Here is a 25,997-nt window from a genome sequence, read left to right as displayed (position 1 = left end):
ATCAAGAGGAAAAAAGAGACAAACTAGAGCACAGAAAAAAAAATGGTTCAGAACTTTCTTTTCCTTCTTTTGAGATGCATTTAATTCATTTTTGGCCACTTGTACTGTTATGATGCGGTGGTTTAGGAGCAACATGGAACGAGCTCTGAAGGAAGTGGTAACTATACTGACCGCAGTCACTAAGCTCAACACAAGACTAGAAGTAGCCGTGGGATGCTCCTAACTCTCCCTAGGCACCTCGTCACAGCCTAAGAGCTAACTACCCCTAAAGATAGTTTTCCTGCTTCTATCTTGCCTCAGAGAAAATCCCCAAAGGATAGATTAGCCCCCCACAAATAATGACTGTGAGTGGAGAGGGAAAAGACATACACAGAATGAAACCAGGATGAGCACAGGAGGCCAGTCTAGCTAAATAGATAGGACAAGATGGAATACTGTGCGGTCAGTATAAAACACTACAAAAAATCCACGCAGAGTTTACAAAAAATCTCCACACCTGACTAAAGGTGTGGAGGGTAAATCTGTTTCCCAGAGCTTCCATCAAGACTGAATTAATTCATACTGATAAGCTGAACAAACATAGAAAGCACAGAACGGATAAGTTCACAATCTGTGAACTGAAAAGTGCAAGCAAGAACTTAGCTTAGCTGAACTGGTCAGGACAACAGGGAAATCCAAAGAGATGTGAATCCAACCAGGAACCATTTACAAGTGGCACTGGCTGAAGGAAAGAGCCAGGCATAAATAGCCTAGCAGAAAAGACGATCAGTGGAAGCAGCTGCTGACAGCTAACTCCAAGGAGCAGCCATACCACTTGAAACCACAAGAGGGAGCCCAAGAGCAGAACTCACAAAAGTGCCACTTACAACCACCGGAGGGAGCCCAAGAGCGGAATTCACAACAGTGTAGGTTGTAGAAGGACGGCTGAGATCGTAGTTCCTGGGCAGCAGTCCTCACACAACTGACCCCAGCTGACTACTTCTCTGGACCGCCAGTCTATGACTGGGATGTGTTTTTTCAACCAAGGGAGACCTAAGACCATGGGAGTTGGTATACCCTCCAAGACGTAACATGACAGGGACTCTTCATGACAAGCCCCTATACGTAGATGTATATAGTCCACGACTTGGGTTATGCTCCCCTGACTGAGTGGGGCAGAGTCAATGGCCTGGACACTTAGGGGTATAGCTAGCGACCTACTCATCAGGTCATGGGACTGGACAAAACGAGCATCCACCAAATTGACTCCTGCTCCACTGTCCACAAGCACCGGAATATTCTCAGTTACCCCACCTACAACCACCTCAGCAGGTAAGGTACACTGAGACGAAAAAAATGGAGGAAATATATACTCCCTGGTCGCCTCCTTCCACACAACCAGGGGGTCGTGGCTTTTTAGATGGAACAGATATCTTGGCGCGAGCTGGGCAGACATTGATAAAATGACCAGTCTGCCCGAAGTAAAAACATGCCCCCACACCACGGCGAACCCCAGACAACCCCGTTTGGGAAGCAACTCCTCCCAGCTGCATGGGTTCGTCCACCTGGTCAGGTGTGTCCTCCTCCCTAGCAAGGACTACCTGGGGCACATTTGGTGTATGCCTCTCCCTCAAACGTCTATCCACCCGGATGGTAAGGGACATGGCGGCCTCCAATGACTTGGGGGCGGCGTACTGTACCAGAGTATCTTGTAACCTAGGGGACAGACCCTGCACAAAATGGCTCCTAAGGGCAGGGTCATTCCACTGTGTGTCAGTGGCACACCTCCTGAACTCTCAACAGTATTCCTCCGCCGGCCGAGCCCCCTGCTTGATCTTACGGAGTCGGGATTCCGCCAAAGAGATGCCATCTGGGTCACCATATACCAGCGCCAGAGCTGCAAAAAACTCGTCCATCGACCGTAGAGATGGAGAACCAGGATTGGGGATCACCCTTAAGAAGGGAAACGATGAAACCCACCCGTTGTTCCTCACTCCCTGATGAACGAGGGCGGAGCCTGAAGTACAACTTACAGGCTTCCTTAAAAAACAAAAATTTATCTCTCCCACCTGAGAACCTGTCAGGAACAGATATCTTGGGCTCAGGTTGAGCATTTACCTGGGGCGAAGCCCAAAACCCCACCAACTGCTGCAGCTGCTGCACCACCTCACCGCGCAGCACCTTAAACTCGTCAGTGAGGGTCGGAAGCAGTTGGGCATAGGCCTGCATTTGAGTCATAGCTGACCAGAAAAAAAGTGTTGGTTGGTTATAATGTCACGAAGTGACTGTCCTGGTGTGACACGACCGGGCAGGTGGTCGGTCACAAAACGACGGAACACACAAAGGTACACCGGGGACACTTTAACAACGGTGGGCCCTGTCGGTAGGGAACGGGGAATGGGCACCTCCTGCACTCACCTGAGGCTGTGCCCTGATCTTGCTACCGTCCCCATACGTGTTCTTTCAACCCGTCGCCGACCAGGATACTTAGTCCCTCACTTGCCCTACTCTAATCCTTATATAGGGAACTGGCAGGTGAGAGCACTGGTCCCACCGCTGCACTAATACAACACTGGGAGAGTTACACAACAATAACACCACACTTAGCTTACTCTGCTGCAATGCACCGCACAGCAGAGTAAGGCACCAGGAATGAGGATTCAGCTGCAGATCCAAAGCACTCAGCAAGCTCCTATTCCAGCAAGGTTGGTATCGAAAGAACCTGTATAACCAACAGTCAGCTGATGCACCGGGTGACCTTTTAACGGAAGGTGGGAGTGGTAACAAACTTCAGCTGACCCAGCAGCAATGCAATGCGGCCACCGGGGGGAGAAAACTGCATTAACCCCCAATGACCAGAAAGGAAAAAACCATTTAGTCTGAAGGAAACCAGATCTGCCACAGATCCAAACATGGATCGTGACAGGTGTCTTACTGACGCCTCTCCATTACTAAGCCGAGGGCTTGATGTCACCTAACAATACAAAGGTGACTTTAACCCCCAAACTATTACCCCATATGTCACCGCTACAGGGCAGTGGGAAGAGAAGCTAAGTGACCCCACTTTTTTTTTTTTTTTTGGGGGGGGGGTCCCCCTATTTTAATAGCCAGTAAAGGCTAAATATACAGCTGCGGGCTGAGATTCATGAACTTGTTTTCTTTGCAATTATTTGAGGTCTGCATTTTTTGTTATTTTGATCATTCCTCATTTTCAGAAAAAAAAATACAAAATCTATTGCTGGGAACTTCGGAGACATGTGGTCAGTAGTTTATAGAATAAAAGGACAATTTACATTTTACTCAAAAATATAAAGAGGAAAATCAGAGAAACTGAATATTTTCCAGTGGTCTCTTCTGCCGGAGCTGTAGCTGGATCCTCCTCCTCCCTGACAGACTTCTCCTCCTCCATCCTGAATACCTGAAGTCTCACCCAGATCACCGGAGCCGGAGTTACAGTCAGACTCTACCTCGTATCATCGGGTAAGTCAGATATCCCGCAGACTATTACACCGCTGACCTCCCTGCAGAGCATCTCTCCTCCACCTCCTGACAGACGTCTCCTCCTCGATCCTGAATACCTGAAGTCTCACCCAGATCACCGGAGCCGGAGCTACAGTCAGACTCTACCTCGTGTCATCAGGTAAGTCAGATATCCCGCAGACTATTACACCGCTGACCTCTCTGCAGAGCATCGCTCCTCCACCTCCTGACAGATACATAGTGATATATCCTGCAGATTATTACACCGCTGACCTCTCTGCAGAGCATCGCTCCTCCACCTCCTGACAGATACATAGTGATATATCCTGCAGATTATTACACCACTGACCTCTCTGCAGAGCATCGCTCCTCCACCTCCTGACAGATACATAGTGATATATTCTGCAGATTATTACACCACTGACCTCTCTGCAGAGCATCGCTCCTCCACCTCCTGACAGATACACAGTGATATATCCTGCAGTTTATTACACCACTGACCTCTCTGCAGAGCATCGCTTCTCCACCTCCTGACAGGTACATAGTGATATATCCTGCAGATTATTACACCACTGACCTCACTGCAGAGCATCGCTCCTCCACCTCCTGACAGATACATAATGATATATTCTGCAGATTATTACACCACTGACCTCACTGCAGAGCATCGCTCCTCCACCTCCTGACAGATACATAGTGATACATCCTGCAGATTATTACACCACTGACCTCACTGCAGAGCATCGCTCCTCCACCTCCTGACAGATACATAGTGATATGTTCTGCAGATTATTACACCGCTGATCTCTCTGCAGAGCATCGCTCCTCCACCTCCTGACAGATACATAGTGATATATCCTGCAGACTATTACACCACTGACCTCTCTGCAGACCATCGCTCCTCCACCTCCTGACAGGTACATAGTGATATATCCTGCAGATTATTACACCACTGACCTCACTGCAGAGCATCGCTCCTCCACCTCCTGACAGATACATAGTGATATATTCTGCAGATTATTACACCACTGACCTCACTGCAGAGCATCGCTCCTCCACCTCCTGACAGATACATAGTCATATATTCTGCAGATTATTACACCACTGACCTCACTGCAGAGCATCGCTCCTCCACCTCCTGACAGATACATAGTGATATATTCTGCAGATTATTACACCACTGACCTCACTGCAGAGCATCGCTCCTCCACCTCCTGACAGATACATAGTGATATATCCTGCAGATTATTACACCACTGACCTCACTGCAGAGCATCGCTCCTCCACCTCCTGACAGATACATAGTGATATGTTCTGCAGATTATTACACCACTGACCTCTCTGCAGACCATCGCTCCTCCACCTCCTGACAGATACATAGTGATATATCCTGCAGATTATTACATCACTGACATCTCTGCAGAGCATCGCTCCCCCACCTCCTGACAGATACATAGTGATATATCCTGCAGATTATTACACCACTGACCTCTCTGCAGACCATCGCTCCTCCACCTCCTGACAGATACAGTGATATATCCTACAGACTATTACACCGCTGACCTCTCTGCAGAGCATCGCTCCTCCACCTCCTGACAGGTACATAGTGATATATCCCGCAGATTATTACATCACTCACCTCACTGCAGAGCATCGCTCCTCCACCTCCTGACAGATACATAGTGATATATCCTGCAGATTATTACACCACTGATCTCACTGCAGAGCATCGCTCCTCCACCTCCTGACAGATACATAGTGATATATTCTGCAGATTATTACACCACTGACCTCTCTGCAGACCATCGCTCCTCCACCTCCTGACAGATATATAGTGATATATCCTGCAGACTATTACACCACTGACCTCTCTGCAGACCAGCGCTCCCCCACCTCCTGACAGATACATAGTGATATATCCTGCAGATTATTACACCACTGACCTCTCTGCAGAGCAACGCTCCTCCACCTCCTGACAGATACTTAGTGATATATCCTGCAGATTATTACATCACTGACCTCTCTGCAGAGCATCGCTCCCCCACCTCCTGACAGATACATAGTGATATATCCTGCAGACTATTACACCACTGACCTCTCTGCAGACCATCGCTCCTCCACCTCCTGACATACAGTGATATATCCTACAGACTATTACACCGCTGACCTCTGTGCAGAGCATCGCTCCTCCACCTCCTGACAGGTACATAGTGATATATCCCGCAGATTATTACATCACTGACCTCTCTGCAGAGCATCGCTCCTCCACCTCCTGACAGATACATAGTGATATATCCTGCAGATTATTACAGCGCTGACCTCCCTGCAGAACATTGCACCACTTATATTTTTACCTCTGTTTATTTAATTATTATATTTGAATTTACGAGTTCTTTCCCCCAGTGGTCTCTCGGTTGGGTGGTCTCTGTAATCAGTGGTCTCTCGGTCGGGTGGTCTCTGTAATCAGTGGTCTCTCTGGGTGGTCTTTGTAATCAGTGGTCTCTCGGTCGGGTGGTCTCTGTAATCAGTGGTCTCTCTGACGGGTGGTCTCTGTAATCTGTGGTCTCTCTGGGTGGTCTCTTTGATCGGTGGTCTCTGTAATCAGTGGTCTCTCGGTCGGGTGGTCTCTGTAATCAGTGGTCTCTCGGTCGGGTGGTCTCTGTAATCAGTGGTCTCTCTGATCGGTGATCTCTGTCTCTCCGCTTGTTCTCTGTGCTCAGTAGTGTTCGGAGCCCCGTGGCCTGATGTGCTGAGGCCTGTATGAGGCATCTCAGGAATGACAGGACTCTCCTCCCACAACATCTGTCATCCTCATAGTATCATCCATCTCCTGCGGATAGGGACAAAGTCCGAGATCCCACATATAGCGACGAGGCCAAGATCCCGCGGATAGGGACGATGTCCGAGATCCCACATATAGCCACGAGGCCGAGATCCCGCGGATAGGGACGATGTCCGAGATCCCACATATAGCCACGAGGCCGAGATCCCGCGGATAGGGACGATGTCCGAGATCCCACAGATAGGGACGATGTCCGAGATCCCACATATAGCCACGAGGCCGAGATCCCGCGGATAGGGACGATGTCCGAGATCCCACATATAGCCACGAGGCCGAGATCCCGCGGATAGGGACGATGTCCGAGATCCCACATATAGCCACATGTCCGAGATCCCACAGATAGGGACGATGTCCGAGACTTCACAGATAGGGACGATGTCCAAGATCCCACATATAGCCACGAGGCCGAGATCCCGCGGATAGGGACAAAGTCCGAGATCCCACATATAGCGACGAGGCCGAGATCCCACATATAGCGACGAGGCCGACATCCCGCGGATAGGGACAATGTCCGAGATCCCATGGATAGGGATAAGGTCCGAGATCCCGCGGATAGGGAAGATGTCTGAAATTCAGCGTACAAGGACAATGAGATCTTGAGTACAGGGACGATGTCTGAGATCCCTTGTACAGGGACTGTGACCATATGACTTACTGTAGGGGGCTCCAGGCCATTCCGTCCCGAGAATTTGTCCAAGTGACTGACCGGAAAGAACGCCAGGCCGTTACATCCCAGGGGGACTGTGATCATATGACTGACCATAGGGGCGCTAGGCCATTCTATCCTGGAAAGGCCGTCACCATATGACTGACCGTAGGTATCGCCGGGTCATTCCATCCCAGAGAGGCTCTGACCCATATGACTGACCATAGGTTGCGCCGGGCTGTTACATCCAGGAGAAGATGTGACCATATGACTGACCATAGGTGGTACCGGGCCATTACATCCAGGAGAAGATGTGACCATATGACTGACCATAGGTGGTACCGGGCCATTACATCCAGGAGAAGATGTGACCATATGACTGACCATAGGTGGCGCCGGGCCGTTACATCTAGGAGAAGATGTGACCATATGACTGACCATAGGTGGCGCCGGGCCGCTACATCTAGGAGAAGATGTGACCATATGACTGATTATAGATGGTACAGGGCCATTACATCTAGGAGAAGATGTGACCATATGACTGAACATAGGTGGCGCCGGGCTGTTACATATAGCAGAAGATGTGACTATATGACTGACCATAGATGGTACAGGGCCGTTACATCTAGGAAATGTGACCATATGACTGAACATAGGTGGCGCCGGGCCATACATCTAGAAGATGTGACCATATGACTGACTATAGGTGGCGCCGGGCTGTTACATCCAGGAAAAGATGTGACCATATGACTGACCATAGGTGGCGCCGGGCCGCTACATCTAGGAGAAGATGTGACCATATGTCTGACCATAGATGGTGCCGGGCCGTTACATCTAGGAGAAGATGTGACCATATGACGGACCATAGGTGGTGCCGGGCCGTTACATCTAGGAGAAGATGTGACCATATGACTGACCATAGATGGCGCCGGGCAGTTACATCTAGGAGATGTGACCATATGACTGACTGTAGGTGGCGCCGGGCCGTTACATCTAGGAGAAGATGTGACCATATGACTGACCATAGGTGGCGCTGGGCCGCTACATCTAGGAGAAGATGTGACCATATGACTGACTATAGGTGGCGCCAGGCTGTATCATCCAGGAGAAGATGTGACCATATGACTGACCATAGGGGGCGCCGGGCTGTTACATATAGGAGAAGATGTGACTATATGACTGATTATAGATGGTACAGGGCCGTTACATCTAGGAAATGTGACCATATGACTGAACATAGGTGGCACCGGGCCATACATCTAGAAGATGTGACCATATGACTGACTATAGGTGGCACCGGGCTGTTACATCTAGGAGAATATGTGACCATATGACTGACCATAGGTGGCACCGGGCCGTTACATCTAGAAGATGTGACCATATGACTGACTATAGGTGGAGCCGGGCCGTTACATCCAGGAGAAGATGTGACCATATGACTGACCATAGGTGGCACCGGGCCGTTACATCTAGAAGATGTGACCATATGACTGACTATAGGTGGAGCCGGGCCGTTACATCCAGGAGAAGATGTGACCATATGACTGACCATAGGTGGCGCCGGGCCGCTCCATCTAGGAGAAGATGTGACCATATGACTGACCATAGGTGGCGCCGGGTCGTTACATCCAGGAGAAGATGTGACCATATGACTGACCATAGATGGCGCCGGGCCGTTACATCTAGGAGAAGATGTGACCATATGACTAACCATAGGTGGCGCCGGGCCGTTACATCCAGGAAATGTGACCATATGACTGACCATAGATGGTGCTGGGCTGTTACATATAGGACAAGATGTGACTATATGACTGATTATAGATGGCGCCGGGCCGCTACATCTAGAAGATGTGACCATATGACTGACCATAGGTGGCGCCGGGCTATTCCATATAGGAGAAGATGTGACCATATGACTGACCATAGATGGTACAGGGCCGTTACATCTAGGAGAAGATGTGACCATATAACTGACCATAGGTGGCGCCGGGCCGCTACATCTAGGAGAAGATGTGACCATATGACTGATTATAGATGGTACAGGGCCATTACATCTAGGAGAAGATGTGACCATATGACTGAACATAGGTGGCGCCGGGCTGTTACATATAGGAGAAGATGTGACTATATGACTGACCATAGATGGTACAGGGCCGTTACATCTAGGAAATGTGACCATATGACTGAACATAGGTGGCGCCGGGCCATACATCTAGAAGATGTGACCATATGACTGACTATAGGTGGCGCCGGGCTGTTACATCCAGGATAAGATGTGACCATATGACTGACCATAGGTGGCGCCGGGCCGCTACATCTAGGAGAAGATGTGACCATATGTCTGACCGTAGATGGCGCCGGGCCGTTACATCTAGGAGAAGATGTGACCATATGACTGACCATAGGTGGTGCCGGGCCGTTACATCTAGAAGATGTGACCATATGACTGACCATAGATGGCGCCGGGCAGTTACATCTAGGAGATGTGACCATATGACTGACTGTAGGTGGCGCCGGGCCGTTACATCTAGGAGAAGATGTGACCATATGACTGACCATAGGTGGCGCCGGGCCGTTACATCTAGGAGAAGATGTGACCATATGACTGACCATAGGTGGCGCTGGGCCGCTACATCTAGGAGAAGATGTGACCATATGACTGACCATAGATGGCGCCAGGCTGTTACATATAGGAGAAAATGTGTCTATATGACTGATTATAGATTGTACAGGGCCGGTACATCTAGGAGAAGATGTGACCATATGACTGACCATAGGTGGCGCCGGGCCGTTACATCTAGAAGATGTGACCATATCACTGACTACAGGTGGCGCCGGGCAATTACATCCAGGAGAAGATGTGACCATATGACTGACTATAGGTGGCGCCAGGCTGTATCATCCAGGAGAAGATGTGACCATATGACTGACCATAGGTGGCGCCGGGCTGTTACATATAGGAGAAGATGTGACTATATGACTGATTATAGATGGTACAGGGCCGTTACATCTAGGAAATGTGACCATATGACTGAACATAGGTGGCACCGGGCCATACATCTAGAAGATGTGACCATATGACTGACTATAGGTGGCACCGGGCTGTTACATCTAGGAGAATATGTGACCATATGACTGACCATAGGTGGCACCGGGCCGTTACATCTAGAAGATGTGACCATATGACTGACTATAGGTGGAGCCGGGCCGTTACATCCAGGAGAAGATGTGACCATATGACTGACCATAGGTGGCACCGGGCCGTTACATCTAGAAGATGTGACCATATGAGTGACTATAGGTGGAGCCGGGCCGTTACATCCAGGAGAAGATGTGACCATATGACTGACCATAGGTGGCGCCGGGCCGCTCCATCTAGGAGAAGATGTGACCATATGACTGACCATAGGTGGCGCCGGGTTGTTACATCCAGGAGAAGATGTGACCATATGACTGACCATAGATGGCGCCGGGCCGTTACATCTAGGAGAAGATGTGACCATATGACTGACCATAGGTGGCGCCGGGCCGTTACATCCAGGAAATGTGACCATATGACTGACCATAGATGGTGCTGGGCTGTTACATATAGGACAAGATGTGACTATATGACTGATTATAGATGGCGCCGGGCCGCTACATCTAGGAGAAGATGTGACCATATGACTGACCATAGGTGGCGCCGGGCTATTCCATATAGGAGAAGATGTGACCATATGACTGACCATAGATGGTACAGGGCCGTTACATCTAGGAGAAGATGTGACCATATGACTGACCATAGATGGTGCTGGGCTGTTACATATAGGAGAAGATGTGACTATAAGACTGATTATAGATGGCGCCGGGCCGCTACATCTAGGAGAAGATGTGACCATATGACTGACCATAGGTGGCGCCGGGCTGTTCCATATAGGAGAAGATGTGACTATATGACTTCATAGATGGTACAGGGCTGTTACATCTAGGAAATGTAACCATATGACTGACTATAGGTGGCACCGGGCTGTTACATCTAGGAGAAGATGTGACCATATGACTAACCATAGGTGGCGCCGGGCTGTTACATCTAGGAGAAGATGTGACCATACGACTGACCATAGGTGGCGCCGGGCCGTTACATCCAGGAGAAGATGTGACCATATGACTGACTATAGGTTGTGCCGGGCCATTACATCTAGGAGAAGACATGACCATATGACTGTCCATAGGTGGTGCCGGCCATACATCTAGGAGAAGATGTGACCATATGACGGACCCATAGGTGGTGCCGGGCTGTTACATCTAGGAGAATATGTGACCAAATGACTGACCATAGGTGGCGCCAGGCCGTTACATCCAGGAGAAGATGTGACCATATGATTGACCATAGGTGGCGCCAGGCCGATACGTCTAGGATAAGATGTGACCATATGACTGACTATAGTTGGTGCCGGGCCATTACATCTAGGAGAAGATGTGACCATATGACTAATCATAGGTGGTGCCGGGCCGTTACATCTAGAAGATGTGACCAAATGACTGACTATAGGTGGTGCCGGGCTGTTACATCTAGGAGATGTGACCATATGACTGACTATAGGGGGCTCCGGGCCGTTACATCTAGGAGAAGATGTGACCATATGACTGACCATAGGTGGTACCGGGCCATTACATCTAGGAGAAGATGTGACCATATGACTGACCGTAGGTGGCGCCGTGCTGTTACATCTAGGAGAAGATGTGACCATATGACTGACTGTAGATGGTGCTGGGCAGTTCCATCCCGGAGAAGATGTGACCATATGACTGACCATAGATGGCGCCAGGCTGTATCATCCAGGAGAAGATGTGATCATATGACTGATTACAGATGGTACAGGGCCGTTACATCTAGGAGAAGATGTGACCATATGACTGACCTTAGGTGGCGCCGGGCCATACATCTAGAAGATGTGACCATATGACTGACTATGGGTGGCACCGGGCTGTTACATCTAGGAGAATATGTGACCATATGACTGACTATAGGTGGCGCCGGGCCGTTACATCCAGGAGAAGATGTGACCATATGACTGACCATAGGTGGCCCCGGGCCGCTACATCTAGGAGAAGATGTGACCATATGACTGACCATAGGTGGCGCCGGGCCGTTACATCCAGGAGAATATGTGACCATATGACTGACCATAGATGGCGCCGGGCCGTTACATCTAGGAGAAGATGTGACCATATGACTGACCATAGGTGGCCCCAGGCCGCTACATCTAGGAGAAGATGTGACCATATGACTGACCATAGGTGGCGCCGGGCTATTCCATATAGGAGAAGATGTGACCATATGACTGACCATAGATGGTACAGGGCCGTTACATCTAGGAGAAGATGTGACCATATAACTGACCATAGGTGGCGCCGGGCCGCTACATCTAGGAGAAGATGTGACCATATGACTGATTATAGATGGTACAGGGCCATTACATCTAGGAGAAGATGTGACCATATGACTGAACATAGGTGGCGCTGGGCTGTTACATATAGGAGAAGATGTGACTATATGACTGACCATAGATGGTACAGGGCCGTTACATCTAGGAAATGTGACCATATGACTGAACATAGGTGGCGCCGGGCCATACATCTAGAAGATGTGACCATATGACTGACTATAGGTGGCGCCGGGCTGTTACATCCAGGATAAGATGTGACCATATGACTGACCATAGGTGGCGCCGGGCTATTCCATATAGGAGAAGATGTGACCATATGAATGACCATAGATGGTACAGGGCCGTTACATCTAGGAGAAGATGTGACCATATAACTGACCATAGGTGGCGCCGGGCCGCTACATCTAGGAGAAGATGTGACCATATGACTGATTATAGATGGTACAGGGCCATTACATCTAGGAGAAGATGTGACCATATGACTGAACATAGGTGGCGCCGGGCTGTTACATATAGGAGAAGATGTGACTATATGACTGACCATACATGGTACAGGGCCGTTACATCTAGGAAATGTGACCATATGACTGAACATAGGTGGCACCGGGCCATACATCTAGAAGATGTGACCATATGACTGACTATAGGTGGCGCCGGGCTGTTACATCCAGGATAAGATGTGACCATATGACTGACCATAGGTGGCGCCGGGCCGCTACATCTAGGAGAAGATGTGACCATATGTCTGACCATAGATGGCGCCGGGCCGTTACATCTAGGAGAAGATGTGACCATATGACTGACCATAGGTGGTGCCGGGCCGTTACATCTAGAAGATGTGACCATATGACTGACCATAGATGGCGCCGGGCAGTTACATCTAGGAGATGTGACCATATGACTGACTGTAGGTGGCGCCGGGCCGTTACATCTAGGAGAAGATGTGACCATATGACTGACCATAGATGGCGCCAGGCTGTTACATATAGGAGAAAATGTGTCTATATGACTGATTATAGATTGTACAGGGCCGATACATCTAGGAGAAGATGTGACCATATGACTGACCATAGGTGGCGCCGGGCCGTTACATCTAGAAGATGTGACCATATCACTGACTACAGGTGGCGCCGGGCAATTACATCCAGGAGAAGATGTGACCATATGACTGACTATAGGTGGCGCCAGGCTGTATCATCCAGGAGAAGATGTGACCATATGACTGACCATAGGTGGCGCCGGGCTGTTACATATAGGAGAAGATGTGACTATATGACTGATTATAGATGGTACAGGGCCGTTACATCTAGGAAATGTGACCATATGACTGAACATAGGTGGCACCGGGCCATACATCTAGAAGATGTGACCATATGACTGACTATAGGTGGCACCGGGCTGTTACATCTAGGAGAATATGTGACCATATGACTGACCATAGGTGGCACCGGGCCGTTACATCTAGAAGATGTGACCATATGACTGACTATAGGTGGAGCCGGGCCGTTACATCCAGGAGAAGATGTGACCATATGACTGACCATAGGTGGCACCGGGCCGTTACATCTAGAAGATGTGACCATATGAGTGACTATAGGTGGAGCCGGGCCGTTACATCCAGGAGAAGATGTGACCATATGACTGACCATAGGTGGCGCCGGGCCGCTCCATCTAGGAGAAGATGTGACCATATGACTGACCATAGGTGGCGCCGGGTTGTTACATCCAGGAGAAGATGTGACCATATGACTGACCATAGATGGCGCCGGGCCGTTACATCTAGGAGAAGATGTGACCATATGACTGACCATAGGTGGCGCCGGGCCGTTACATCCAGGAAATGTGACCATATGACTGACCATAGATGGTGCTGGGCTGTTACATATAGGACAAGATGTGACTATATGACTGATTATAGATGGCGCCGGGCCGCTACATCTAGGAGAAGATGTGACCATATGACTGACCATAGGTGGCGCCGGGCTATTCCATATAGGAGAAGATGTGACCATATGACTGACCATAGATGGTACAGGGCCGTTACATCTAGGAGAAGATGTGACCATATGACTGACCATAGATGGTGCTGGGCTGTTACATATAGGAGAAGATGTGACTATAAGACTGATTATAGATGGCGCCGGGCCGCTACATCTAGGAGAAGATGTGACCATATGACTGACCATAGGTGGCGCCGGGCTGTTCCATATAGGAGAAGATGTGACTATATGACTTCATAGATGGTACAGGGCTGTTACATCTAGGAAATGTAACCATATGACTGACTATAGGTGGCACCGGGCTGTTACATCTAGGAGAAGATGTGACCATATGACTAACCATAGGTGGCGCCGGGCTGTTACATCTAGGAGAAGATGTGACCATACGACTGACCATAGGTGGCGCCGGGCCGTTACATCCAGGAGAAGATGTGACCATATGACTGACTATAGGTTGTGCCGGGCCATTACATCTAGGAGAAGACATGACCATATGACTGTCCATAGGTGGTGCCGGCCATACATCTAGGAGAAGATGTGACCATATGACGGACCCATAGGTGGTGCCGGGCTGTTACATCTAGGAGAATATGTGACCAAATGACTGACCATAGGTGGCGCCAGGCCGTTACATCCAGGAGAAGATGTGACCATATGATTGACCATAGGTGGCGCCAGGCCGTTACGTCTAGGATAAGATGTGACCATATGACTGACTATAGTTGGTGCCGGGCCATTACATCTAGGAGAAGATGTGACCATATGACTAATCATAGGTGGTGCCGGGCCGTTACATCTAGAAGATGTGACCAAATGACTGACTATAGGTGGTGCCGGGCTGTTACATCTAGGAGATGTGACCATATGACTGACTATAGGGGGCTCCGGGCCGTTACATCTAGGAGAAGATGTGACCATATGACTGACTATAGGTTGTGCCGGGCCATTACATCTAGGAGAAGACATGACCATATGACTGACTATAGGTGGCACCGGGCTGTTACATCTAGGAGAAGATGTGACCATATGACTAATCATAGGTGGTGCCGGGCCGTTACATCTAGGAGAAGATGTGACCATATGACTGACCATAGGTGGCCCCGGGCCGCTACATCTAGGAGAAGATGTGACCATATGACTGACCATAGGTGGCGCCGGGCCGTTACATCCAGGAGAATATGTGACCATATGACTGACCATAGATGGCGCCGGGCCGTTACATCTAGAAGATGTGACCATATGACTGACCATAGGTGGCCCCAGGCCGCTACATCTAGGAGAAGATGTGACCATATGACTGACCATAGGTGGCGCCGGGCCGTTACATCCAGGAGAAGATATGACCATATGACTGACCATAGATGGCGCCGGGCCGTTACATCTAGGAGAAGATGTGACCATATGACTGACCATAGGTGGCGCCGGGCCGTTACATCCAGGAGAAGATGTGACCATATGACTGACCATAGGTGGCGCCGGGCCGTTACATCCAGGAGAAGATGTGACCATATGACTGACCATAGGTGGCGCCGGGCCGTTACATCCAGGAGAACATGTGACCATATGACTGACCATAGATGGCGCCGGGCCAGTACATCCAGGAGAAGATGTGACCATATGACTGACCATAGGTGGCGCTGGGCCATTACATCCAGGAGAAGATGTGACCATATGACTGACCATAGGTGGCGCCGGGCCGTTACATCCAGGAGAAGATGTGACCATATGACTGACCATAGGTGGCGCCGGGCCGTTACATCTAGGAGAACATGTGACTATATGACTGATTATAGATGGCGCCGGGCCGCTACATCTAGGAGAAGATGTGACCATATGACTGACCATAGGTGGCGCCGGGCTGTTCCATATAGGAGAAGATGTGACTATATGACTGATATAGATGGTACAGGGCTGTCACATCTAGGAAATGTGACCATATGACTGACTATAGGTGGCACCGGGCTGTTACATCTAGGAGAAGATGTGACCATACGACTGACTATAGGTTGTGCCGGGCCATTACATCTAGGAGAAGACATGACCATATGACTGACCATAGGTGGTGCCGGCCATACATCTAGGAGAAGATGTGACCATATGACTGACCATAGGTGGCGCCGGGCCGCTAAATCTAGGAGATGTGACCATATGACTGACCATAGGTGGCACCGGGCCGCTACATCTAAGAGAAGATGTGACCATATGACTGACCATAGATGGCGCCGGGCCGTTACATCTAGGAGATGTGACCATATGACTGACCATAGATGGCGCCCGGCTGTTACATATAGGAGAAGATGTGACTATATGACTGATTATATATGGTACAGGGCCGTTACATCTAGGAGAAGATGTGACCATATGACTGACCAAAGGTGGCCCCGGGCCGCTACATCTAGGAGAAGATGTGACCATATGACTGACCATAGGTGGCGCCGGGCCGTTACATCCAGGAGAAGATGTGACCATATGACTGACCATAGATGGCGCCGGGCAAGTACATCCAGGAGATGTGACCATATGACGGACCATAGGTGGTGCCGGGCTGTTACATCTAGGAGAATATGTGACCAAATGACTGACCATAGGTGGCGCCAGGCCGTTACATCCAGGAGAAGATGTGACTATATGACTGACCATAGGTGGCGCCGGGCTGTTCCATATAGGAGAAGATGTGACTATATGACTTATTATAGATGGTACAGGGCTGTTACATCTAGGAAATGTGACCATATGACTGACTATAGGTGGCACCGGGCTGTTACATCTAGGAAAATATGTGACCATATGACTGACCATAGGTGGCGCCGGGCTGTTACATCTAGGAGAAGATGTGACCATACGACTGACTATAGGTTGTGCCGGGCCATTACATCTAGAAGACATGACCATATGACTGACCATAGGTGGTGCCGGCCATACATCTAGGAGAAGATGTGACCATATGACTGACCATAGGTGGCGCCGGGCCGCTAAATCTAGAAGATGTGACCATATGACTGACCATAGGTGGCACCGGGCCGCTACATCAAGGAGAAGATGTGACCATATGACTGACCATAGATGGCGCCGGGCCGTTACATCTAGGAGATGTGACCATATGACTGACCATAGATGGCGCCCGGCTGTTACATATAGGAGAAGATGTGACTATATGACTGGTTATAGATGGTACAGGGCCGTTACATCTAGGAAATGTGACCATATGACTGAACATCGGTGGCGCCGGGCCGTTACATCCAGGAGAAGATGTGACCATATGACTGACCATAGGTGGCGCCGGGCTGTTACATCTAGGAGAATATGTGACCATATGACTGACCATAGGTGGCGCCGGGCCGTTACATCTAGGAGAAGATGTGGCCATATGACTGACCATAGATGGCGCCAGGCCGTTACATCTAGGAGAAGATGTGACCATATGACTGACCATAGGTGGCGCCGGGCCGCTACATCTAGGAGATGTGACCATATGACTGACCATAGGTGGCGCCGGGCCGTTACATCCAGGAGATGTGACCATATGACTGACCATAGATGGCGCCGGGCCGTTACATCTAGTAGAAGATGTGACCATATGACTGACCAGAAGGTGGCACCAGGCTGTATCATCCAGGAGAAGATGTGACCATATAACTGACCATAGATGGCGCCGGGCTGTTACATATAGGAGAAGATGTGACTGTATGACTGATTATAGATGGCGCCGGGCCTCTACATCTAGGAGAAGATGTGACCATATGACTAACCATAGGTGGCGCCGGGCTGTTACATACAGGGGAAGATGTGACCATATGACTGACCATAGGTGGCGCCGGGCTGTTACATATAGGGGAAGATGTGACCATATGACTGATTATAGATGGTACAGGGCTGTTACATCTAGGAAATGTGACCATATGACTGACTATAGGTGGCACCGGGCTGTTACATCTAGGAAAATATGTGACCATATGACTGACCATAGGTGGCGCCGGGCTGTTACATCTAGGAGAAGATGTGACCATACGACTGACCATAGGTGGCGCCGGGCCGTTACATCCAGGAGAAGATGTGACCATATGACTGACTATAGGTTGTGCCGGGCCATTACATCTAGGAGAAGACATGACCATATGACTGACCATAGGTGGTGCCGGCCATACATCTGGGAGAAGATGTGACCATATGACGGACCATAGGTGGTGCCGGGCTGTTACATCTAGGAGAATATGTGACCAAATGACTGACCATAGGTGGCGCCAGGCCGTTACATCCAGGAGAAGATGTGACCATATGACTGACCATAGGTGGCGCCGGGCCGATACGTCTAGGATAAGATGTGACCATATGACTGACTATAGGTGGTGCCGGGCCATTACATCTAGGAGAAGATGTGACCATATGACTAACCATAGGTGGTGCCGGGCCGTTACATCTAGGAGAAGATGTGACCAAATGACTGACTATAGGTGGTGCCGGGCTGTTACATCTAGGAGATGTGACCATATGACTGACTATAGGGGGCTCCGGGCCGTTACATCTAGGAGAAGATGTGACCATATGACTGACCATAGGTGGTACCGGGCCATTACATCTAGGAGAAGATGTGACCATATGACTGACCATAGGTGGCGCCGTGCTGTTACATCTAGGAGAAGATGTGACCATATGACTGACTGTAGATGGTGCTGGGCAGTTCCATCCCGGAGAAGATGTGACCATATGACTGACCATAGATGGCACCAGGCTGTTATATCTAGGAAAAGATGTGACCATATGACTGACCATAGGTGGCGCTGGGCAGTTCCATCCCGGAGAGACTGTGACCATATGACTGACCGTAGAAGACACCAGGCCATTCCATTCTGGAGAGGCTGTGACTATATGACTGACCATAGGGGGCGCCGTGCCCTTTCCATCCCGGAGAGGCTGTGACTATATGACTGGCCGTATGGGGAGTGTGTCGGGTCGTTCCAACACAAAGACGTTGTGACCATATGATTGAGCGTAGATGGCACCAAGTTATTCCATCCTGGAGAGGCTGTGACCATATGACTCTTCATAGGGGGTGCAGGGCCATTCTATCAAGGACAGGCTGTGACCATATGACTCTTCATAGGGGGCGCAGGGCCATTCTATCAAGGAGAGGCTGTGACCATATGACTCTTCATAGGGGGCGCCGGGCCCTTCCATCCTGGAGAGGCTATGATCATATAACTGACAGTAGAGGGAGGGCACAAGGCCATTCTATCCAGGAGAGGCTGTGTCCATATGACTGACCGTATGGGGAGTACGCCGGGCCCTTCCATCCTGGAGAGGCAGTGACCATATAACTGACAGTAGAGGGAGGGCACAAGGCCATTCTATCCAGGAGAGGCTGTGTCCATATGACTGACCGTATGGGGAGTGTGCGGGTCGTTCTAACACAGAGAGGTTGTGACCATATGATTGAGCGTAGATGGTGCCAGGTTATTCCATCCCGGACAGGCTGTGACTATATGACTCACCATAGGGGGCTCCGGGCCCTTCCATCCCGGATAGGCTGTGATCATATGGCTTACCCTAGGGTGCACCATTCTGGAACGGCTGTGACCATATGACTGACCATAAGGGGAGTACGCCAGGTTGATCCATCCTGGAGAGGCTGTGACCATACGACTGACCATAGGGAGCATCGGTACGTCCTATCCCAGAGAGTCTGTGACCATATGACTAACCGTAAGTGGTACCAGGCTGTTTCAATTTGAGACTGTGTCCATGTGACTGACAGTAGAGAACGCTGGGCCATTACATCCTAGGGATACTGTACCATATGACTGACTGTAGAGGGAGGGCACCTGGGCATTCCATCTTGGAGAGGCTATGACCATATGACTGACTATAGAGGGCGACAAGCCATTCCGCCTTGGAGAGGTTGTGACCATCTGACTGACTGTAGGGGAGGCCAGGCTGTTATATCCCAGAGAGGATGTGACCATTTGACTGGTCATAGTGGGAGCCGGGCAGTTCCATCCTGGAGAGCCTGTGACCATATAACTGACCGTAGGGACGCCGGGCAGTTCCATCCTGGAGAGCCTGTGACCATATAACTGACCGTAGGGACGCCGGGCAGTTCCATCCTGGAGAGCCTGTGACCATATAACTGACCGTAGGGACGCCGGGCAGTTCCATCCTGGAGAGCCTGTGACCATATAACTGACCGTAGGGACGCCGGGCAGTTCCATCCTGGAGAGCCTGTGACCATATAACTGACCGTAGGGACGCCGGGCAGTTCCATCCTGGAGAGCCTGTGACCATATAACTGACCGTAGGGACGCCGGGCAGTTCCATCCTGGAGAGCTTGTGACCATATAACTGACCGTAGGGACGCCAGACAGTTCCATCCTGGAGAGCCTGTGACCATATAACTGACCATAGGGACACCAGGCAGTTCCATCCTGGAGAGCCTGTGACCATATAACTGACCGTAGGGACACCGGGCAGTTCCATCCTGGAGAGCCTGTGACGATATAATTGACCGTAGGGACGCCGGACAGTTCCATCCTGGAGAGCCTGTGACCATATAACTGACAGTAGGGGCGCCGGACAGTTCCATCCTGAGAGACTGTGACCATATGACGTAGGGGAGGACAGGCAACTCTATCCCAGAGAAGATGTGACCATTTGACTAGTCGTAGTGGGCGCCGGGCAGTTCCATCCCGGAGAGACTGTGACCATATGACTGGCCATAGGGGGAGGACTCTAGGCCGATCTATACCGGAGAGGCTTTGATCATATGTGTAGAGAAACGGGGTCAGTGGGTTCTCTCGTCTGCTGGCCTGGCTGTCTTTAGCAAGACTTCATGGACCAGGGCTCATACCACTGAACGCCTGCTCTATCGCCCGGTGGGCAATACACTACACAGACAACACAGGGTTAAGGTAAAACAGTGTGGCAATACTTTATTGAACCACAAAACACAATAGCCAACAGAACAATCTCAGCAATTACCAGAAGATGGTGCACATTGCAGGGCCTCCCCCTTCTGCTAACTCGCCAAGATAAAGGTAGATGTTACGTCCAAGCTCCCAGGGTCACTACTCCACCTGTGGTATGCACACAGAGAGGAGGTAACGACAAGCGTAGGGAGAGGAGATATCCGAGAGCAGTCTTGTGTTCTTCAGCCGGGTCCGACGTACCCTTGGCTGAGATCCCTTACCAGAAGTCTCTTTTATACCTGAGGCCTGTAAGCTGATTTTAGATTTACCCAGTGTCCTTCAGTCCAACATCAAGATAAGGTAAACAATGGTGATGGGATCAAGTAGCAGTGCTTGACCATTCAGTCTATTTGCACAGTCTTTCCCTCTCTGCTTTCAAAGTCAACAAGATGGTTCCATAATATAATGCACAATTAGCATATCAGCACACATCAATAAACAAAGCTAAACACACCCTATGTACAGTCACTATTACAGACTTACGGTACCGTCACACTAAGCGACGCTTCAGCGATACCGACAACGATGTCGATCGCTGCAGCGTCGCTGTTTGGTCGCTGGAGAGCTGTCACACAGACAGCTCTCCAGCGACCAACGATCCTGAAGTCCCCTGGTAACCAGAGTAAACATCGGGTTACTAAACGCAGGGCCGCGCTTAGTAACCCGATGTTTACCCTGGTTACCGTTGTAAATGTAAAAAAACAAACACTACATACTTACATTCCCGGTGTCTAGTCAGGTCCTTCGCCTTCAGCTTCCAGCACTGACTGAGCGCCGGCCGTAAAGTACAGCGGTGACGTCACCTGTTGTGAATTCTGTTGTCGGGCTCCCTCTTGTGGTCATGAATGGTACTTCGGCTGGTTCTGTCCATGGACTTCCTCTGGTGGGTGTTTCTGAGTTTCCTTCCACAGGTGACGAGGTTAATTCGTTAGCTTGCTGCTCTATTTAACACCACTTAGATCTTTGCTCCATGCCACCTGTCAATGTTCCAGTATTGGTCTAGTTCACTCCTGGATCGTTCTTGTGACCTGTCTTCCCAGCAGAAGCTAAGTTCCTGCTTGTATTTTCTTTGGTTTGCTATTTTTCTGTCCAGCTTGCTATTTTTATTGTTGTCTTGCTTGCTGGAAGCTCTGGGATGCAGAGGGAGCGCCTCCGTACCGTGAGTCGGTGCGGTGTCGTGATCCCAATGGCAGGGGATCACAAAAAGGACAAGCACAGATACAAACAAGCTCTAGGGCGATGGAACCTGAGCTGACCGCGGCCCTGAACCTAACACACAAATAAAAGTAGCCGGGGAACGTGCCTACGATGATCCTAGACGTCTCGCTCCAGCCGAAGATCTAACTTCCCCTATCAGAAGAAACACAGACCTCTCTTGCCTCCAGAGAAATACCCCACAGCAAATAGCAGCCCCCCACATATAATGACGGTGAAATGAGAGGAAAGCACATACGTAGTATGAAAACAGTTTCAGCAAAATGAGGCCCGCTAAAGCTAGATAGCAGAGGATACAAAAGTGAACTGCGCGGTCAGCGAAAAACCCTTCAAAAAACCATCCTGAAATTACTTGAACTCATGTGCCAACTCATGGTACATGAAAAGCAATTTCAGCCCACTAGAGCAACCAGCAGCAGAGAATCACATATCTGCAGGCTGGACTAAAAACCAAATTAAGCAAAACACAAAACAGGAAAATCCAAACTTAGCTTGTCCAGAAGGTTCTAGGAGCAGGGAGCAGAGGTAACAAGACACACTGGATACATTGATAACCGGCGAGGAAATGCCAGCAAAGCCAGGTTAAATAGGAAACTCCCATATGCTGATGGAACAGGTGGAATCCAGAAACCCAGGAAAGACAAGTCACCCAGTACCATCAGTAACCACCAGAGGGAGCCCAAAAACAGAACTCACAACAGTACCCCCCCCTTGAGGAGGGGTCACCGAACCCTCACGAGAACCACCAGGGCGACCAGGATTAGCCCTATGAAAAGCGCGAACCAAATCATCAGCATGAACATCCGAGGCAACCACCCAAGAATTATCCTCCTGACCATAACCCTTCCACTTGACCAAATACTGGAGTTTCCGTCTGGAAACACGAGAATCCAAGATCTTCTCCACAACATACTCCAATTCTCCCTCCACCAGCACTGGAGCAGGAGGCTCAAGAGAAGGAACAACAGGTACCTCATACTTCCGCAACAACGACCGATGAAACACATTATGAATAGCAAACGATGCCGGGAGATCCAAACGAAACGACACAGGGTTAAGAATTTCCAAGATCCTATAGGGACCGATGAACCGAGGCTTGAACTTAGGAGAAGAGACCTTCATAGGAACAAAACGAGAAGACAACCACACCAAGTCACCAACAAGAAGTCGAGGACCCACGCGGCGACGGCGATTAGCAAACTGCTGAGCCTTCTCCTGGGACAACTTCAAATTGTCCACCACATGACTCCAAATCCGATGCAACCTATCCACCACCATGTCCACTCCAGGACAATCAGAAGGTTCCACCTGACCAGAGGAAAAACGAGGATGAAACCCCGAATTACAAAAGAAAGGAGAAACCAAGGTAGCAGAACTAGCCCGATTATTAAGCGCAAACTCGGCCAGCGGCAAAAAGGTAACCCAGTCATCCTGATCAGCAGAAACAAAACACCTTAAATAAGTTTCCAAGGTCTGATTAGTTCGTTCAGTCTGGCCATTCGTCTGAGGATGGAATGCAGACGAAAAGGACAAATCAATGCCCATCTTAGCACAAAAAGTCCGCCAAAATCTAGACACAAACTGGGATCCCCTGTCAGAAACGATGTTCTCAGGAATCCCATGCAAACGAACCACATTCTGAAAAAACAGAGGGACCAACTCAGAGGAGGAAGGCAACTTAGGCAAGGGTACCAGATGAACCATTTTAGAAAAGCGGTCACACACAACCCAGATGACGGACATTTTTTGAGAGACAGGGAGATCCGAAATAAAGTCCATGGAAATGTGCGTCCAAGGCCTCTTCGGGATAGGCAAAGGTGACAACAATCCACTGGCCCGAGAACAGCAAGGCTTAGCTCGAGCACAAACCTCACAAGACTGCACAAAAGAACGCACATCCCTCGACAAGGAAGGCCACCAAAAAGACCTGGCCACCAAGTCTCTAGTACCAAATATTCCAGGATGACCTGCCAACGCAGAAGAATGGACCTCGGAGATGACTCTACTGGTCCAATTATCCGGAACAAACAGTCTCTCAGGCGGACAACGATCAGGCTTAGCCACCTGAAACTCCTGCAAAGCACGTCGCAAGTCTGGGGAGACAGCAGACAAAATCACCCCATCCCTAAGGATACCAGAGGGCTCAGAATTTCCAAGGGAGTCAGGCACAAAACTCCTAGAAAGAGCATCCGCCTTCACATTCTTTGAACCTGGCAGGTATGAAACCACAAAATTGAAACGAGAGAAAAACAGTGACCAACGAGCCTGTCTAGGATTCAGACGCCTGGCAGACTCAAGGTAAATCAAATTTTTGTGATCAGTCAAGACCACCACACGATGTCTAGCACCCTCTAGCCAATGACGCCACTCCTCAAATGCCCACTTCATGGCCAAAAGTTCCCGATTACCAACATCATAATTCCGCTCAGCCGGCGAAAACTTTCTAGAAAAAAACGCGCATGGCTTCATCACTGAGCCATCGGAGCTTCTCTGTGACAAAACCGCCCCCGCTCCAATCTCGGAAGCATCAACCTCAACCTGAAAAGGGAGCGAAACATCTGGCTGACGCAACACAGGAGCAGAAGAAAACCGGCGCTTAAGTTCCTGAAAGGCCTCCACAGCCGCAGGAGACCAATTAGCAACATCAGCACCCTTCTTAGTCAAATCCGTCAAAGGCTTAACAACACTAGAAAAATTAGTTATAAAACGACGATAGAAATTAGCAAAGCCCAAGAACTTCTGTAGACTCTTAAGAGATGTAGGCTGCGACCAGTCACAAATAGCCTGAACCTTGACGGGATCCATCTCAATAGTAGAAGGGGAAAAAATATACCCCAAGAAAGAAATCTTCTGGACTCCAAAGAGACACTTTGAGCCCTTTACAAACAAGGAATTGGCCCGCAGGACCTGAAACACCTTCCTGACCTGCTGAACATGAGACTCCCAGTCATCAGAAAAAACCAAAATATCATCCAAATACACAATCATAAATTTATCCAGATATTCACGGAAAATATCGTGCATAAAGGACTGGAAGACTGAAGGAGCATTAGAAAGTCCAAAAGGCATTACCAAATACTCAAAATGGCCCTCAGGCGTATTAAATGCGGTTTTCCACTCATCACCTTGCTTTATTCGTATAAGATTATACGCATCCCGAAGATCAATCTTAGTGAACCATTTAGCCCCCTTAATGCGAGCAAACAAATCAGTCAACAATGGCAAAGGATACTGATATTTTACGGTAATCTTATTCAAAAGACGATAATCTATACAAGGCCTCAAGGAACCATCTTTCTTGGCCACGAAAAAAAAAACCTGCTCCCAAAGGGGACAAAGATGGACGGATATGTCCCTTTTCCAAGGACTCCTTAACATAATCCCGCATAGCAGTATGCTCTGGCACTGACAGATTGAACAAACGACCTATAGGAAATTTACTGCCCG

The 25,997-nt window shown here is 49.6% G+C and overlaps 2 protein-coding genes across 4 annotated transcripts in view; one reads left to right on the top strand and one right to left on the bottom strand.

Annotated features, from left to right (window-relative positions):
- Positions 1–3,375: 3,375 nt before the first annotated feature.
- Positions 3,376–25,997, top strand: part of LOC138662772 (actin-related protein 2/3 complex subunit 1A-A-like) — a 218,598-nt gene continuing 195,976 nt past the window's right edge. The window contains exon 1 of one of the 3 annotated variants that reach the window (XR_011318069.1): positions 3,376–3,619. The gene's annotated coding sequence lies outside the window, so the exon portion shown is untranslated. The remainder of the gene's footprint in view (positions 3,620–25,997) is intronic. The other 2 variants (XM_069748692.1, XM_069748691.1) reach the window with 2 other exon arrangements.
- LOC138666333 (uncharacterized) lies at positions 11,177–13,486 on the bottom strand. The gene is made up of 4 exons (XM_069754561.1): positions 12,930–13,486; positions 12,648–12,780; positions 11,849–12,567; positions 11,177–11,756 (listed from the first exon to the last, which is right to left on the bottom strand). The coding sequence occupies exons 1-4, from the start codon at positions 13,484–13,486 to the stop codon at positions 11,177–11,179; spliced, it is 1,989 nt and encodes a 662-aa protein (XP_069610662.1).

Source organism: Ranitomeya imitator, chromosome 2, assembly GCF_032444005.1.
Source record: "Ranitomeya imitator isolate aRanImi1 chromosome 2, aRanImi1.pri, whole genome shotgun sequence".
Taxonomy (NCBI): Eukaryota; Metazoa; Chordata; class Amphibia; order Anura; family Dendrobatidae; genus Ranitomeya; species Ranitomeya imitator.
The sequence above is the reverse complement of the archived record's forward strand: the minus strand, read 5'-3'. Positions and strand labels throughout refer to the sequence as shown.

Coding starts and splice junctions, on each gene's coding strand:
- LOC138666333 (XM_069754561.1), bottom strand. CDS start 13,486: ATGGTCACATCTTCTAGATGTAACGGCCCGGCGCCACCTATGGTCAGT. Junction 12,781..12,929: donor TTCCTAGATGTAACGGCCCT/GTACCATGTATG, acceptor ATCTTCTCCTAG/ATGTAGCGGCCCGGCGCCAC. Junction 12,568..12,647: donor ATAGCCCGGCGCCACCTATG/GTCAGTCATATG, acceptor CACATCTTCTAG/ATGTATGGCCCGGCGCCACC.